The 15,710-nt window shown below is 32.5% G+C and overlaps 1 protein-coding gene across 1 annotated transcript; it reads right to left on the minus strand.

The window, feature by feature from the left end:
* Positions 1 to 956: 956 nt before the first annotated feature.
* Positions 957 to 13,443, minus strand: LOC139500702 (macro domain-containing protein lmo2759-like). Its single transcript, XM_071289528.1, has 3 exons — positions 13,069 to 13,443; positions 6,666 to 7,176; positions 957 to 6,227 (listed from the first exon to the last, which is right to left on the minus strand). Exons 1-3 carry the CDS (start codon positions 13,408 to 13,410, stop codon positions 6,043 to 6,045), a joined length of 1,038 nt encoding a protein of 345 aa, XP_071145629.1. The 5' UTR covers positions 13,411 to 13,443; the 3' UTR covers positions 957 to 6,042.
* Positions 13,444 to 15,710: the final 2,267 nt, after the last annotated feature.

Here is a 15,710-nt window from a genome sequence, read left to right on the forward strand (position 1 = left end):
CCATAATTTAATCATATAATTAAAGATTTGGTGATGGTACATACTCACCTGGTCTTCAAAGTGATCTAAAGCCATGAGAAGACATAAATCAATAACAGACAATGTACACAACATCAAATCCTTTCATATACATGCGATTGTGTTTAAATAGTTGTTTTAGATCTCAACTTATTGAGTTATGGCCATGTTTTTGTACTTGTTTATCTTATTTTGTCGATCATTTGTTTTCTTTTGAAAGTTCATCACCTTTGGTTTATGACAAAAAAAGCAAAATAAAAACCATAAAAATTCATCCTTCAGAGGAAGTAATTCATACAATACAAGAAGTTGGTTAATAATGACTGATTTTTAGATCTTTTTGTGCTGAACATTTCGCTTTTAACTGTTTTTCTATATCTATTATAGTTTGGGAAAAAACGTCAACATTCATCTTCCAAGGGCAATTACTACTTTCGCAGATCAATTGACGATATCAATCATGTTGACTTATTTGTAAATCATATTATGCAAACACATTATCATACATTGTTGCTCTCTTATTTGCAACAGCAACAAAAAATACTTCAAATGGGTAAAAATGGTAAGTCAGGGGTAATAACTCCTATAAGGAATCTACTGACAATTTATTTTTTGTTGACTTATTTGAAAATCTTATTGAATTAATTTTATAATTGCAATAAACAATCTTTCTCTCTCTTTCTATAATGATTCTAGAAAAATGCATATGCATATGTATGTTAAACCGTAATTAGCAATAATTGATGGTAATAAATGAGGTTTGCTTATGCAAATGGGTAGTATCATTGCACACTATACTAATGCATTATCTATCAAATACATAACTTATCATCACAATCACTGTCTCCTGTACATTTGATCCTGAGTGCCATTTTTCCAGCATACTATCAACGTAATTTGTTTGTTTATTGTGAGTATATTAGAATAAATAACACCCATCTTTTTGTATATTTTATTGTGCATCACCAATAATCTAATAATTTATAATAAGTAAATAATCAAACAATTATGATGGTCTTCAAACAAGGAAAAACTAATAATTGGTATATCACAGATCACTATTATTTCTATTTATTTAGTTAAAATAAAAGATTATGTTAACACTTTTGGCTGCCATGATCATATTATAAGATATTAGTTATCTACTTCATTAATGAAGAACTTCAAGCATTTCTCAAGATCAACAACAGCAATCATAGTAATTGACAAATGAAAAAAAACAACTTTGTTGTATATTTATACTTTCTGGTATAAGATAATGAAATTCAAATCAAATGAATCTTAATCATGAATCTTAATCGTCTTCACAAAGGATATTTGAGAGTTGAAAATGAATACAAAAAAAACAGTCATTCTTTTAATTGGATACGAAGACCAACTTTTCTGATTTTATTTTTATATTTTCTTGTTATATTAATGAATGACTTGAATAAGTTCATTACCAAACAATTTTATAAAAGAATAATCAATCCATGCAACTGCTTTATACAGTGAGTTTTTAAAATGTATGTTGTGCTGTCACATCATTGTCCGAGGTAGGGGGAGGGTTGGGCTCTTACAAACATGTTTAACACTGCCACATTCTGTAAGTGTCTGTTCCATTTCAGTAAATCAGTGGTTGTTGTTTTTGCCGTCTGAATAGACACTTATAGTTACCAGCTTCCATGTCATTTAGTCTCTGGTGGAAAATTGTCTCATTGGTAATCTTACCCCATTTTTTTAATTTGATTAAGCAATAGTAATCAAGCAATTTTTAAGAAATTTTAAATGTATTATCTTGTGTTTTATATAGTTAAATGTTAAATAAATGTAATAAAGGTTTATTGTTAACAATAAAACAAAAACTTAACTCCGAATGAAATCTAATTTAAATAGACTAATTAGAAAGTATAAACAAAATAATATGGTTCAAATTTATGCATTTATTATTATTATACATCAAATCATTGTAAATTTCCTTAATAATAATTTTAAAGATATAGTTTAAACTTATAGTTAAGACTAGTTATACATCAACTATTAGGCCCAATATGGTCCTAATTACATCTCGTCTTCATAAGGACCGAAAAAGAGGACACTACTGAGACATTTAAAAATATACACTGTATAGTCCTTAAGACCTTGATAAATTCCAAAGGGTTAGAAAAGTTCTTTTTGGCACATATGTTCTTATCTAATTTAAGGTAGTAGTTCTACCATAGAAGTTGGGTTATTAAACAGTCTGAGGTAAGGATATGAGACTACAGTACTAAAGTAAGTTGTGGCCAATTAGATCCTGATTCAGATAAGATTTTCCCAGTAACGCAGAACCCCTACCTTATGTGAATATAAATAGTGACTGTGTATCTCAAGTCCCAGCACCTCTAAACAAAAGTACTTACAGTTTAGTATTTAGCTGAATTTTGTCTCTGAATAACCTTACACCGTGTTCACACTATAAAATATGTACGGGGTTGATCCTTGGTTAATTAACCTGAATTAATAACCCAAGTTCACACTTGATAAAAAATTAACCCGGTTTGGGATATCCTTTTCAACAAAAATAAAAATGTTAGCGCCAAAATTGTAACCCACCTGTGTCCACTGTACATGTACAAATTTACTTATTTTTGTTTTATCACAGATGCGTTATTTTAATGTCTGAAATTTTTTACCGCACTCCTGGCCGCTTTGAAGGAGTTATATCATCACCAACCACTTATCCAAATTGTACCCATTTTTCGCCCCTAACAGCGACGGAAATGATATTTAGGTTTCATCATTTGCAATTGTGTTTTTCAACATAGATTAATACACACATATCCCTCCAGCTGCCACTTATATAATATGGGTTATAAAATTCCTGTACGGTGACCTTTAGTAACTGTTGTAAATGACCCGGTAAACACAGTAACTGAATGACTGTCGAAATATGACTTCATTCGAAATATGACGACATGTAATAATTACATTGAAGACTTATATATATATGTTTGCAAACATCATATTTCACTATAGCAACAACCCTACATTAATTTTACTTTACGTTCAAATTGTGGTAGTTAACCAGTATTTGCCCCACATTAACTCCACCTCCTATGAGTGGTAATTTTAATCTTGGTTTGCCCAAGGTTAAGGCATTCACACTACCTAAATTCAACCCAGATTAACTAATTCAGGTAGAAATGAGAACTTGTGTTCATGTATGGCATACAAATTTGTGTATAGGTGTAAATACGTCTATCGAAATCTTGTCAAATTCCAAAAGAATTTTCCTAACAGTCGAAAATTTGTCTTTAAACTTTGAAAACTTTTGACATAAATATAAATCTAAGAATATAAAAGGAAAATTAAATGTGAAAAAAATATATACTGATTATGAAATCTGATATCCAGAATATAAATGGTAATACATACATGTATTTTTTAATTATAACTACAATATTTCTACACAAGAGGAATGCAAAATCACAAATTGCAAAATAGGATTTGATCTTAAATTTTCTTAAATTTATGAATATGATTTAATAATAGTAATTGAACAAACTTAATACTAAAGAAATTCAATTCCTGACATCCCCAAATTCGAAAAAAGAATACCCCTAACCTGAAAGGATCAATCCCGAAAGTCCTGAGCTTAAAAACACCTGATCCTGACGTGACGAAAAAGGTCCCCCCTCCTCATCTTATTACTGACGCTAACTAACATTTCAAAGGAGCAAACTTGTTACCTTCCGCTACTGCTTCCTTTAAAGATAATTATTCATTTAAAAAAAGTCTATGTAAAATGAAGAAAAAGAATAGATTTATTTTTGCATTTCAGTTTTTCAATATAATTTCAACTTGCTATTTTGAAATAAGATATGATCATAAAAGGATAATATCCACTGATCTATATAAACTTGGTATAACAAAAATGTCATAATTGTCAAAAGAAATTTGTACAAATTAAGATTGTTTGCCATTTATCATGACAAATCTGTGTACAATGTGCGCAATTCTAGCAAAAATTAATAAAAAAAACAACCAAAAACACTACAGATAATAAAACACCTTTAAACAACAATAAACATTATCAAATAAATTTTATATATTCAATAAACTAAAGTATGTTATATGTAAGAAAGAGATGCACAGCTTTTAAATAAATGTGTGAAAACGCTACCATATTGTATGAACCTATTATTACATGGATCAGTATTGTTGATCCAAACATGCACATCACCGCAGTGGTCTCAAAGAAGCATGTTTGTCTAAGGTTCAAGAATTGCCCCGGCTGACATTTCCAGGTCGAACCAAAGGATAGGGAAAGATAAGTTCTCTTTATAGGCCCCTTTCAATTCAAAATAAAACATAAATAAAAGCGATCCACATAAAAACTAAATAACTTGAAACAATTCTGTAATGACAAAAAATACACAGCTTAAAGATGTATCTTGCACAGAAGTATATCTAAATACGAATAATAATTATTGTTGGGTATCTCTGAAGTAATCAAATTATGATATTTTTTCAAATATAAATACAAAATACAATGCAGTTTTGTGAGTTGTGAATAAATTCATGTATTTTGATCATCTTAGAATATATTTTTTTCTAAATTAATCAGTGATGGACTTCTCTGAAAAGAAATTTAAAGGCCCAACTGAATTAACGACACAGAGGACAATAGTTATTGTATTTATTCAGTGGGACAATAGAACAGACAAAATTTCAAATACCTTGACCAAGAGGAGATGACTCTGGAAAACTTTCATTTGGTTCCGATAAGGAAAGTAAAAATTTATCCACAACTAAATAACTTCTACAAGATAGATATTAACTTAAAATATACTAATCTATAAAATTGCATAAATAATTGACTTGTTTATACAAATATTTATTTGTAACTATTATAAATAAATCAACACAAATTTAAAAATATACCTACAATTTATAAATAAAGAGTGCATGCAGTGATCAGATAATAACAAATAAGTTGAAATTACATTATAAATTTATCATGAACCATAATAACTTTCAAATTAAAAGTAAGGAACATAAAACCTAATATTTTACATGATTTGAAATTCACAACCAGCATATAAAAAGTCAGATTTGCCATTTTATATTAAACCTTTTCATGCAAAAAAATATTTCCCACAGTTATTTCTTACAGTCTAAATTATATGTCTTGGAAACCCTACTTTAAAATACGAAAACAGGTTAGTAACAAGTCTTATGACAACTAACATTTATCTTATAAAAACAACTTCATTTACTTGGATGGAGAGTTGTCTCATTGACACTCATACCACATCTTCCTATATCTATTTAAAAGAAGTTAACTTCTGCAGTCTTAAAAGTATTTTTTTTTATCAATATAAAAAGGTAACATAAATACATGGTGATTAATTGTTTAACCCTATGTCATCTAATAACAACCTGTAATATTGTCAATTTGTTAAAATATATTTTTTTCTTAAAGTTTTCTCAATGTCAATTATTTCTGTCATTCTAGACATAAGTTGCCTGGACTTTATTGAATCTTGTATGTTGTATTTCATTTGTATTGGTAAGATTATAAGTCACTGGAGTTAATTTCATTAATATTGTTGTAGATGCTTATTTGGTATGCAATAGGAATAAAATGAATGCTGATTTTTTATCCCAGCTGACCAATTTTTGACATTTTCAAAAAATAACCACCTTGTTTAAAATAGTAGGCACCCCTGTTGTAAATTGGTCTTATTACTAAAACAAAAATTATGTTCATGCAATCTCTCATTGTGGACCACAACAGTGATGCTTTTTACCAAAAAAAAGACAACACATTAAAATAAATTAATAACAAATTATGCATGATGTAGATGTGTTTCTTTGTGAACCTGTACAGTATAAGACATGAACAAATGTGCATCAAAAAAATTTACACTAAAAGGCCAAGAATTTGAACAAAAATGTGTTTAAATACATGATTATGATTCAACAATTAGGGAATAATAATGATAATCACTAGTGTGCTCTAAAACAAAATTACTTGACACATACGTCCACTGGGCTTAATTACATCTGTTGACCTTTGTATCCAAATTCTTTCTCGAAAGTTTTCTGTACTAGGTTACACATTCCCTTGTCTTTGTCAATAAAGTGTATTTCTCTGACTGATGAACTTGGAGAGCTTCTACTATACTCAACTACAGCTCTAAAGTACTGTTTAGCACACAGCTCCTTTGGCACACCAAATATTCCTGTAAAAAAATGTATACAAACATTATTTATTTACTATTTTCATGAAATCAAATGTAAAGCCAACATTTACAAAACAATTGTTTATGAATTTAGGGTAAAAAAAGAAACCTGTTGTATCTAATTTTCATATTTAAATGTTTGTTCAATAATATTTAGTTATTTATGCAGCATTTTAAAAAGAAAAGTCCCTAGAGATACAGGAAATTTTGGTGAAATGACAGAGTGGTTAGAAACAGCCACATAACTTATTTTGTGGAAGGTAGATCTCATGTGTTTGAGGTTTAAAAAGTTAACCTATATTTCTAATAGTTATTGGAGATAAATAAGATTTTTAATTCTCATCAGTGTATATATGTGTATTCTAAATTTCATACATAAAATGTGAACATGTTTTTAATTAAAGTTCCTATTTTACATTTGTAAGTATATATCCTTACCTGAGCTGATAGAAGGAATTGCTATTGATCTGAATTTACACAACTCAGCCTCTTCTAGAGCTGACAAGATTGTCTTCTTTAAATCATCTAAGCAATGATGCTTCCTATCATGTTGATATGAGTACCACTTTGGACCAACTGCATAAATAATGGACTTATATGGCAGTTGTCCGGCAGTTGTTGAACAACAGGTTCCCACACTTAAAGGCCCATTATATTGGACATAATCATCACATTCTTTGTCCAAAGCATAGCCAGCGGCACTACTGATATGGTACGCTATTCCACCACCATGCATTAGATTATCATTCGCTGCATTAACTAATGTCTCAACTTTAAGGTTACCAATACCAGCTGAGTACACAAATATCTTTATACCTTCTTTAGTTTTGAAGGTCATTCCTCCGCTGATGGTCAGATCAGATGTGCTTGAAGGGGAAAAAACAGGTCCAGGACCAACTTCATCTGGTGAGGCAAATTTCCTATTTCCACGAACACCAACTTGTTGCACCTGTAAACAAAGATAAATGGGAGTATGACAGGGACAACAAAAGGGGTTATCTGGTATCTAATTTTATCAAATAGCATATGGTCAATTTGTATATCTTTTTATGCCCTACCTACGATAGTAGAGGGCATTATGTTTTCTGGTCTCTACGTCCGTTCGTCCGTCCGTCTGAACGTCTGTTTGTCCGTCCGTCTGTGCGTCCGTTCGCCAGGATTCAGGTTAAAGTTTTTTGTCAAGGTAGTTTTTGATAAAGTTGAAGTCCAATCAACTTGAAACTTAGTATACATGTTCCCTATGATATGATCTTTCTAATTTAAATGCCAAATTAGATTTAACCCCATTTCACGGTCAACTGAACATGGAAAATGATAGTGCAAGTTGGGCATCCGTGTACTATGGACACATTCTTGTTTTTTAATATCATTTTTTGAACAAAAAAGATAATTCGGGTCCATCTTTCATATTTCGTTCATCAGGTTGATTTTTTTTTATCTCCCTATAACATATAAGGGTGTGATGGGGACATTTATTCTGTATTTCTTATTTTTTGGACCCAACTTTCTTTCTTCTTTATATTTGTGGTCAATTATTCTCTGTAATTTATATCTAAGTATCCGAATTTTCTCTATTCTTTTCGGGCCGTGTTTCACTGTTAACCGCAGCCCCTTACTTACGAATAAACAAAATTTTATTGATTTTGTATGTTGGATTGAATATCACTAATTTTGTGCAGTTTATTGTACTGCTTAAGATATAAATAATAAATAAAAAGATGTGTTTGTTTTCTTTTATTTGTAATTTTTAGTTATTGGTTACCAGTCATAGTCTGTCTCAACAATAGTTTGGATCTTTAACGTCCTACATAAGAACTTAATCTTCCAAGCTCGCAGTTCCTCTGCAAACTTATTTTCATTGAATTATATTTTATGCACTGATTTTATTTTATTTTTCTGCTTTCAGACATGAACAGGTCACAATCCTTCAATACAACAAATAGAGATGACTCTTTGCAAATAGTATTAGAAAAAAGACCAAAACTCACAAACTTAACTTTGACCACTGAACCATGAAAATTATGTTAAGGTCAAATGACAGTGCCAGCTAGACATGTAAAGCTTACAATCATTCAATACACCAATTCTAGGATACCTTTTGCATACAGTATAAGAAAAACAAACCAAAAACAAATACCTAACTGTAACAACTAAACCATGAAAAAGAGGTCAAGGTCAAATTTAAATGACACCTTCCAGTCCTTCCATACACCGAATTTACTACAACTACTGCTTATAGTATGCGAGATATGGACCAACACAACATAACCGTGTTCACTGATCCATGAAATGAGGTCAAGGTCAAGTGAAAAAAGTCTAACAGACATGCGTATGACGACTTTACAAGGTATAGTTATCCTATAACATATAATAAGAGAGAAATTAACATTACACAAAATAAGTCACTGAACCATGAAAATGAAGTTAAGGACAATGGACATGTGACATACGGAAACTTTGTCGCATAAAACATCTAGGTCTTCCACCTTCTAAAAAATAAAGCTTTTAAAAGGTTAATTAACGCCAAATATACTTTAAATAAAGTTGACATATTGCACGAACTATCTAAGAAACAAACTTAACCAGAAAAATGAAACATTGATCAATGAATCATGAAATTGATGTTGAAGTCAGATGAACCCTGCTAGACAGAACACCTTGTAATCATTTTATGCTTTAAATATAGTTGACCAATTGCATGTAGCAAAAAAATTAACCAGCTTAAGATAAACCAATGAACCATGAAAATGAGGTCATGATCAAGGCCAAGCCTTTCACCAATGCTATTTCTCATGGCAGTTGACCGGATCATGAAGCAAGCCACAGATGACAGAAGAAATGGTAGCCAATAGACCATGTTCATCCAGCTGGATGACCTAGAATTTGCCTTGCCATCCCACAACCACCAACAAATGCAGGACAAACTAGCAGCACAGGTTGAAATGAGAGCAACAGAAACAGGACTTCCCAACTACAATGAGAATAACGTTTTAAAGTCAAATACATGTCCTTAGTCTGATGATTAATACCCAAATATTAGATGATGCAGTGGCTTTCTTTACATACATACATGCATGTAGGAAATTTGATTAACAATCTTGTCGTCTCAGATAAAGATGTAAAAACAAGAATTGACAAAGCTAGAACTGCATTTATTATGATAGGATTGTCACTCTCAAGACCGTAATAAGTCAGGAGCCTCTGGCCTTTGTTAGTCTTGTATTATTTTAATTTTAGTTTCTTGTGTACAATTTGGAAATTAGTATGGCGTTCATTATCACTGAACTAGTATATATTTGTTTAGGGGCCAGTTGAAGGACGCCTCCGGTGCGGGAATTTCTCGTTACATTGAAGACCTGTTGGTGACCTTCTGCTGTTGTTTTTTTCTATGGTGGGTTGTTGTCTCTTTGGCACATTCCCCATTTCCATTCTCAATTTTATTGTTCAATTTAAATGTAAAAACCATACAAACGTCTCGAGTGCATCCTCAACATCAGATGGCCCGAGAAGATATCAAACCAAGATATGTGGTAAAAAAACAACCAATCCCCATTTGATGAAGAGTTGAAAAAGAAAAAGTGGTAAAGGCTTAGTGCGTTGGATAGGACACACACTAAGGACGCCAAAGAAAAACCACACAAGGCAAGCATAACAGTTAAACCCGCAAGGACAACATGACAGGAGCAGACCAAAATACACCTGGAGAAGGAACGTTGCATGTGCGATGGAGCACGAATGGTAAAAATGGCATGATCTGGAGAGGCTAGACAAAAAACCAAGGTGGAGAAATATCGTTTATGGCTGTGCTTTTCTATGGGGCAACAGGATTAAGCAAGTAAGCATTGCATACAGTATAAGAAAAACAGGTGAAAACACCAAAAAATAACTTAAACCACTGAACCAGGAAAATGAGGTCAAGATCACATGACACTTGCTAGCCAGTCATGTACACTGTACAACCATCCATATACCAAATATATAAGACCTTTGACTTAAAGTATTTGAAATAAACATTTGACAACGAAAACATGTTCAGTGATCCTTGTAGTGAGGCCAATTCAATTGAAAAATGTCTAACACGCATGAGGAGCTTGTAAGGTACGAACATACCAATTATAGTTATTATATAACTCATTAGAAGGCAGAAATTAAGATTTAAAAAAATCATAAGTTTCTTTTAGAAGAAGTCACTGAACCATGATATTGAGGCAAAGGACAATGGATGTCGCAGTCGCAAACTTCTTAACATAAGGCATTGATATACAAAGTATGAAGGATACAGGTTTACTGATTTCCAAAATATTAAATTTTTAAGAAGGTAGCTAACGCCGTTACCACCGCCAGATCACTATGTCCACTATCCCTATGTCGAGCTTTCTGTGACAGAAGTCGCAGGCTCGACAAAAATAGTTTGCCCAACAATAACTGGTAGTCAGTGCATAAGAACAATCAGTAATATAAATTACGAGACGTTTACTCTAGACCGAATTGAGATGAATTTGGGCAAAAAATATGATGCTTTGATTTAATGGTTATAATCGAACTTATCATCCTTGTTTCTTAGATCAATATGCTCCTATATCATTCTTATCACCAAACATACACAACATACATGTTTGATAACTGTTGCATAGTTATAAACGAACAAAAAACTTCCGATAGCTTTGTAAGATTTGTCTTCCATTATACCATACCTCAGGTCAAACACATTTAAATGTTATGTAAATATAACTTCAACTCTATTCCGATTCTATTTTGTGACATGTTCTACCTTTATATGACATTCACAGAGCACAATTATACTGCTTTGTATTGGGGAGAGACAGAATATGTTGATTTATCTTTAGATATTAAAACTAGAGGCTCTAAAGAGCCTGTGTCGCTCACCTTGGTCTATGTGCATATTAAACAATGGACACAGTCAGATGGATTCATGACAAAATTGTGTTTTGGTGATGGTGATGTGTTTGTAGATCTTACTTTACTAAACATTCTTGCTGCTTACAATTATCTCTATCTATAACAATACTTTCTGTGGAAAATGTTATTGAAAATCTTCAAATTTTAAGAAAATTGTTAAAAATTGACTATGAAGGGCAATAACTCCTTAGGGGGTCAATTGACTATTTTGGTCTTACTGACTTATTTTTAGTTCTTACTTTGCTGTACATTATTGCTGTTTACAGTTTATCTCTATCTATAATAATATTCAAGATAATAACAAAAAAACAGCAAAATTTCCTCAAAATTACCAATTCAGGGGCAGCAACCTAACAACCGAATATCCGATTCATCTGAAAATTCCAGGGCAGATAGATCGTGACCTGATCAACAATTTTACTCCCTGTCAGATTTGCTCTTTATGCTTTGGTTTTTGAGTTATAAGCCAAAAACTGCATTTTACCCCCATGTTCTATTTTTAGCCATGGCGGCCATCTTGGTTTGTTGGCCGAGTTACCGGACACATTTTTTAAACTAAATACCCCAATGATGATTATGGCTAAGTTTGGTTAAATCTGGCCCAGTAGTTTCAGAGGAGAAAATTTTCTAAAAGATTACTAAGATTTACGAAAAATGGTTAAAAATTTACTATAAAGGGCAATAACTCCTAAAGGGGTCAACTGACCATTTTGGTCATGTTGACTTATTTGTAGATCTAACTTTTCTGAACATTATTGCTGTTTACAGTTTATCTCTATCTATAATAATATTCAAGATAATAACCAAAAACAGCAAAATTTCCTTAAAATTACCATTTCAGGGGCAGCAACCCAACAACGGAATGTCCGATTCATCTGAAAATTTCAGGGCAGATAGATCTTGACCTTATGAACATTATTACCCCATGTCAGATTTGCTCTAAATGCTTTGGTTTTTGAGTTTTAAGCCAAAAACTGCATTTTACCCCTATGTTCTATTTTTAGCCATGGCAGCCATCTCGGTTGGTTGGGCGGATCACCGGACACATTTTTAAAACTATATACCCCAATGATGATTATTGTTAAGTTTGGTTAAATTTGGCTCAGTAGTTTCAGAGGAGAAGATTTTTCTAAAAGATTACTAAGATTTACGAAAAATGGTTAAAAATTGACTATAAAGGGCAATAACTCCTAAAGTGATCAATTGACCATTTTGGTCATGTCTGACTTATTTGTAGATCTTACTTTGCTGAACATTATTGCTGTTTACAGTTTATCTCTATCTATAATAATATTCAAGATAATAACCAAAAACAGCAAAATTTCCTTAAAATTACCATTTCAGGGGCAGCAACCCAACAACGAAATGTCCGATTCATCTGAAAATTTCAGGGCAGATAGATGTTGACCTGATGAACAATATTACTTCCTGTCAGATTTGCTCTAAATGCTTTGGTTTTTGAGTTATAAGCCAAAAACTGCATTTTACCCCTATGTTCTATTTTTAGCCATGTTGGCCATCTTGATTGGTTGGCCGGGTCACCGGACACATTTTTTAAACTAGATACCCCAATGATGATTGTGGCCAAGTTTGGGTAAATTTGGCCCATTAGTTTCAGAGGAGAAGATTTTTGTAAAAGTTAACGCAGGACGACGACGACGACGACGGACGACGGACGCCGGACGCCAAGTGATGAGAAAAGCTCACTTGGCCTTTCGGCCAGGTGAGCTAAAAAGGATTAACGAAAAAACTTGAGTTAAGAGTAATTCAGAAGGAAAGGTAAGTCAATACAAACTTTCAGAAACACACGTTTGACTTCATCAATCATCGGAAAAAAATGAATTCCTTACTTAATTGGTACATGCATTTTCTTTAGTAAATGTGACACTACTCAATTTTTATTTTACTCTTTATGTTTTACCTTGGCTTTATTATAGTCTTCTTCTGCTATTAGTTCATGTCCGTTGTGAACTTCAGTGATACATTTTGGACATATAAATGTTTTACATGTTTGACAGAAAAGGCAGCATGCTTGTCCTATATGATTTTCACACTTGATTTCACTGAAAATGGCATGTTTTCCTATATTCTTTATATCTGTTATCTGATGATCTTTAGCAATCCTAAAGTGAATTCTACTCTTACACTCACTGCACATTAAAAGATCACAATCAACGCATTTGAATTGTATCTTATTTTGACCTTTGCACAGCTCACATCCTACTGGAATTTGGCCTTTTCGTATAGAACTTGCAAATGCCATGTTTACAATGATTTACAAATTAAAATATTCGTCATTATTTTACTTCCTTGTAAATCTTTTCTATAAATAGAAGTAACACATTTGTTTTCTTATTTATCATACCAATATTTAAAATCTTTGCTTAATTGGTGCTAAAAAAGATGCATAACGACCTTCTAATGTAAGTCAACAAAATACTCCGCGAAGCGCAGCTTGATTTAGGGGGGTTGGGGGTTGGAGGGGTCCTGATCCCGAAATCCCGAGCTTAAAAACATGTACTCCCGAGGTCCCGAATTCAAATGAAGTTAACATGGTTAGATCCCGGATCCCCAAATTTGAAAAAAAGAATTCCCGGATCCCAAAGGGGTAAATCCCGAAATCCCGAGCTTAAAAACACCCGATCCCGGAGTCCTGATAAAGGTCTTATCCCCCTCTTGATACGACCGCAGTTGGGGTCAGTATATTGACACTACATTCTAGCTCGATAAAATACATCTTGGAATTTAAATTATGATTAAATATTTACCGCATCATAGGTTTCTTTCAAAGTATATTAATGTGATCAGAGACATATATATATACACATGTGTATATATGTCTCTGGTGTGATTAAAGAAAAACTGAACATTTGAAATTTTACGTTTATAGTAATACCTGTTACAGTATAGCCCAATATCCAAAATCTAAATCAAAGAACACAAAGATATAAATTGGTTAAAATTATAATTCCTTAATAAAATCAAAGAAAGTTTAATTTAGCATCATTTGGATCCTACTGGAAACCAAATTGACAACAGGGACCTGAAAATACATATCTAAGTTCACCAAGAATTTATTGTTGATGTTTCTGATGTGGTTTTAGTTGGATCATAGATGTAATACATCTATGGTTGAATAATGTACGTCATCTTCGCTAGCCAAGGGTTACGATCCACTTCCGTTGTGAAGAGAGCGGGAGTGGATCGTAACCCTTGGCTAGCGAAGATGAATGTACGTGTACATGGTGTAATTAATTATCGTTTGTAGTCCAAATAATTGTAAAATAGCCTTTCAATACCGTCATTGTCATAAACATTGTTTGGACTGGAAATGTGAAAATAATTGTATATAAAAAAAGAAGATGTGGTATGATTGCCAATGAGACAACTATCCACAAAAGACCAAAATGACACAAACATTAACAACAATAGGTCACCGTACGGCCTTCAACAATGAGCAAAGCCCATACCGCATAGTCAGCTATAAAAGGCCCCGATAAGACAATGTAAAACAATTCAAACGATAAAACTAACGGCCTTAATTATGTAAAAAAATGAACGAAAAACAAATATGTAACACATAAACAAAATGTAATTCAAGATTACATATTCATTACAAAAGTGTGTCACTGTTTGTGATGTCCTGTGCTGTCTTTGTTAATGAAAGATTTACGTCGCTGTTCTGCTGTTTGCGTGTTGTGACAACTATTATACTGTGCTTGTGCGTTTCCTTGTGATGAGTTTTCTAATGTGTGTTTGTGCTGTATGTCTGTCACGTAGTGTTGTCATTTAGCACAAGAAGATATATATGCCCGCAATATCTCGGTACAATTGGGTCAAGTGTTGAAACAAAGAGTTTTATATCTCACAGGCAGTACGTCGACTAGGCATGATTGACAGAGAAAGGACCGATAAAGGTCTCCGAATTTGGATATGTTTTCAAAACATGGTGTTTTCTATGCAAAAACAGATTGTTTTAAAGACAAAATTAGGGAAGTACAAAACACTATATTTATAAGTCATATAACACATATTTTCGACTTTGTATGGTTTCAGAGAGGTTGGGGATCAATGAAACCGGTCTCTTCCTTTGGTAGTATAGATTTCCTAACATTGCCATATAAGCAGGAGGTCTTGGATAGCCATAAAACCAGGTTTAACCCACATTGTTTTTCCTAAATGTCCTTCCTTAAAATGTCCGGTTGCATGTAAGGAATATGTCAGTCATCAAACATGTCGTGTCTATGCATGATGGCGTTTGGTTTTGTTTCACTTCAGTGTTTCTGGACTCCTTTTGCTTTCCTCTTTTAGTTGATGTGTTTCCTCGGTTCTAGTTTGTAATCCAGATTTTCTTTCAGTCAATCGATTCATGACTTTTGAATAGCGGTATACTACTGTTGCTCTTATTCAACATCTAGCTGTTTGTTTATTAATATTATCTGTTCCTTTACTATCATGGGATGACAGATTGACAGCTCTACTTAATCATTTTATATTCTTATCATGAATAGTTATTTTCAAACTATATTCGTTTACAATTTCTAAAATTACATTATCAAACTA

Source organism: Mytilus edulis, chromosome 13 (assembly GCF_963676685.1).
Source record: "Mytilus edulis chromosome 13, xbMytEdul2.2, whole genome shotgun sequence".
Taxonomy (NCBI): Eukaryota; Metazoa; Mollusca; class Bivalvia; order Mytilida; family Mytilidae; genus Mytilus; species Mytilus edulis.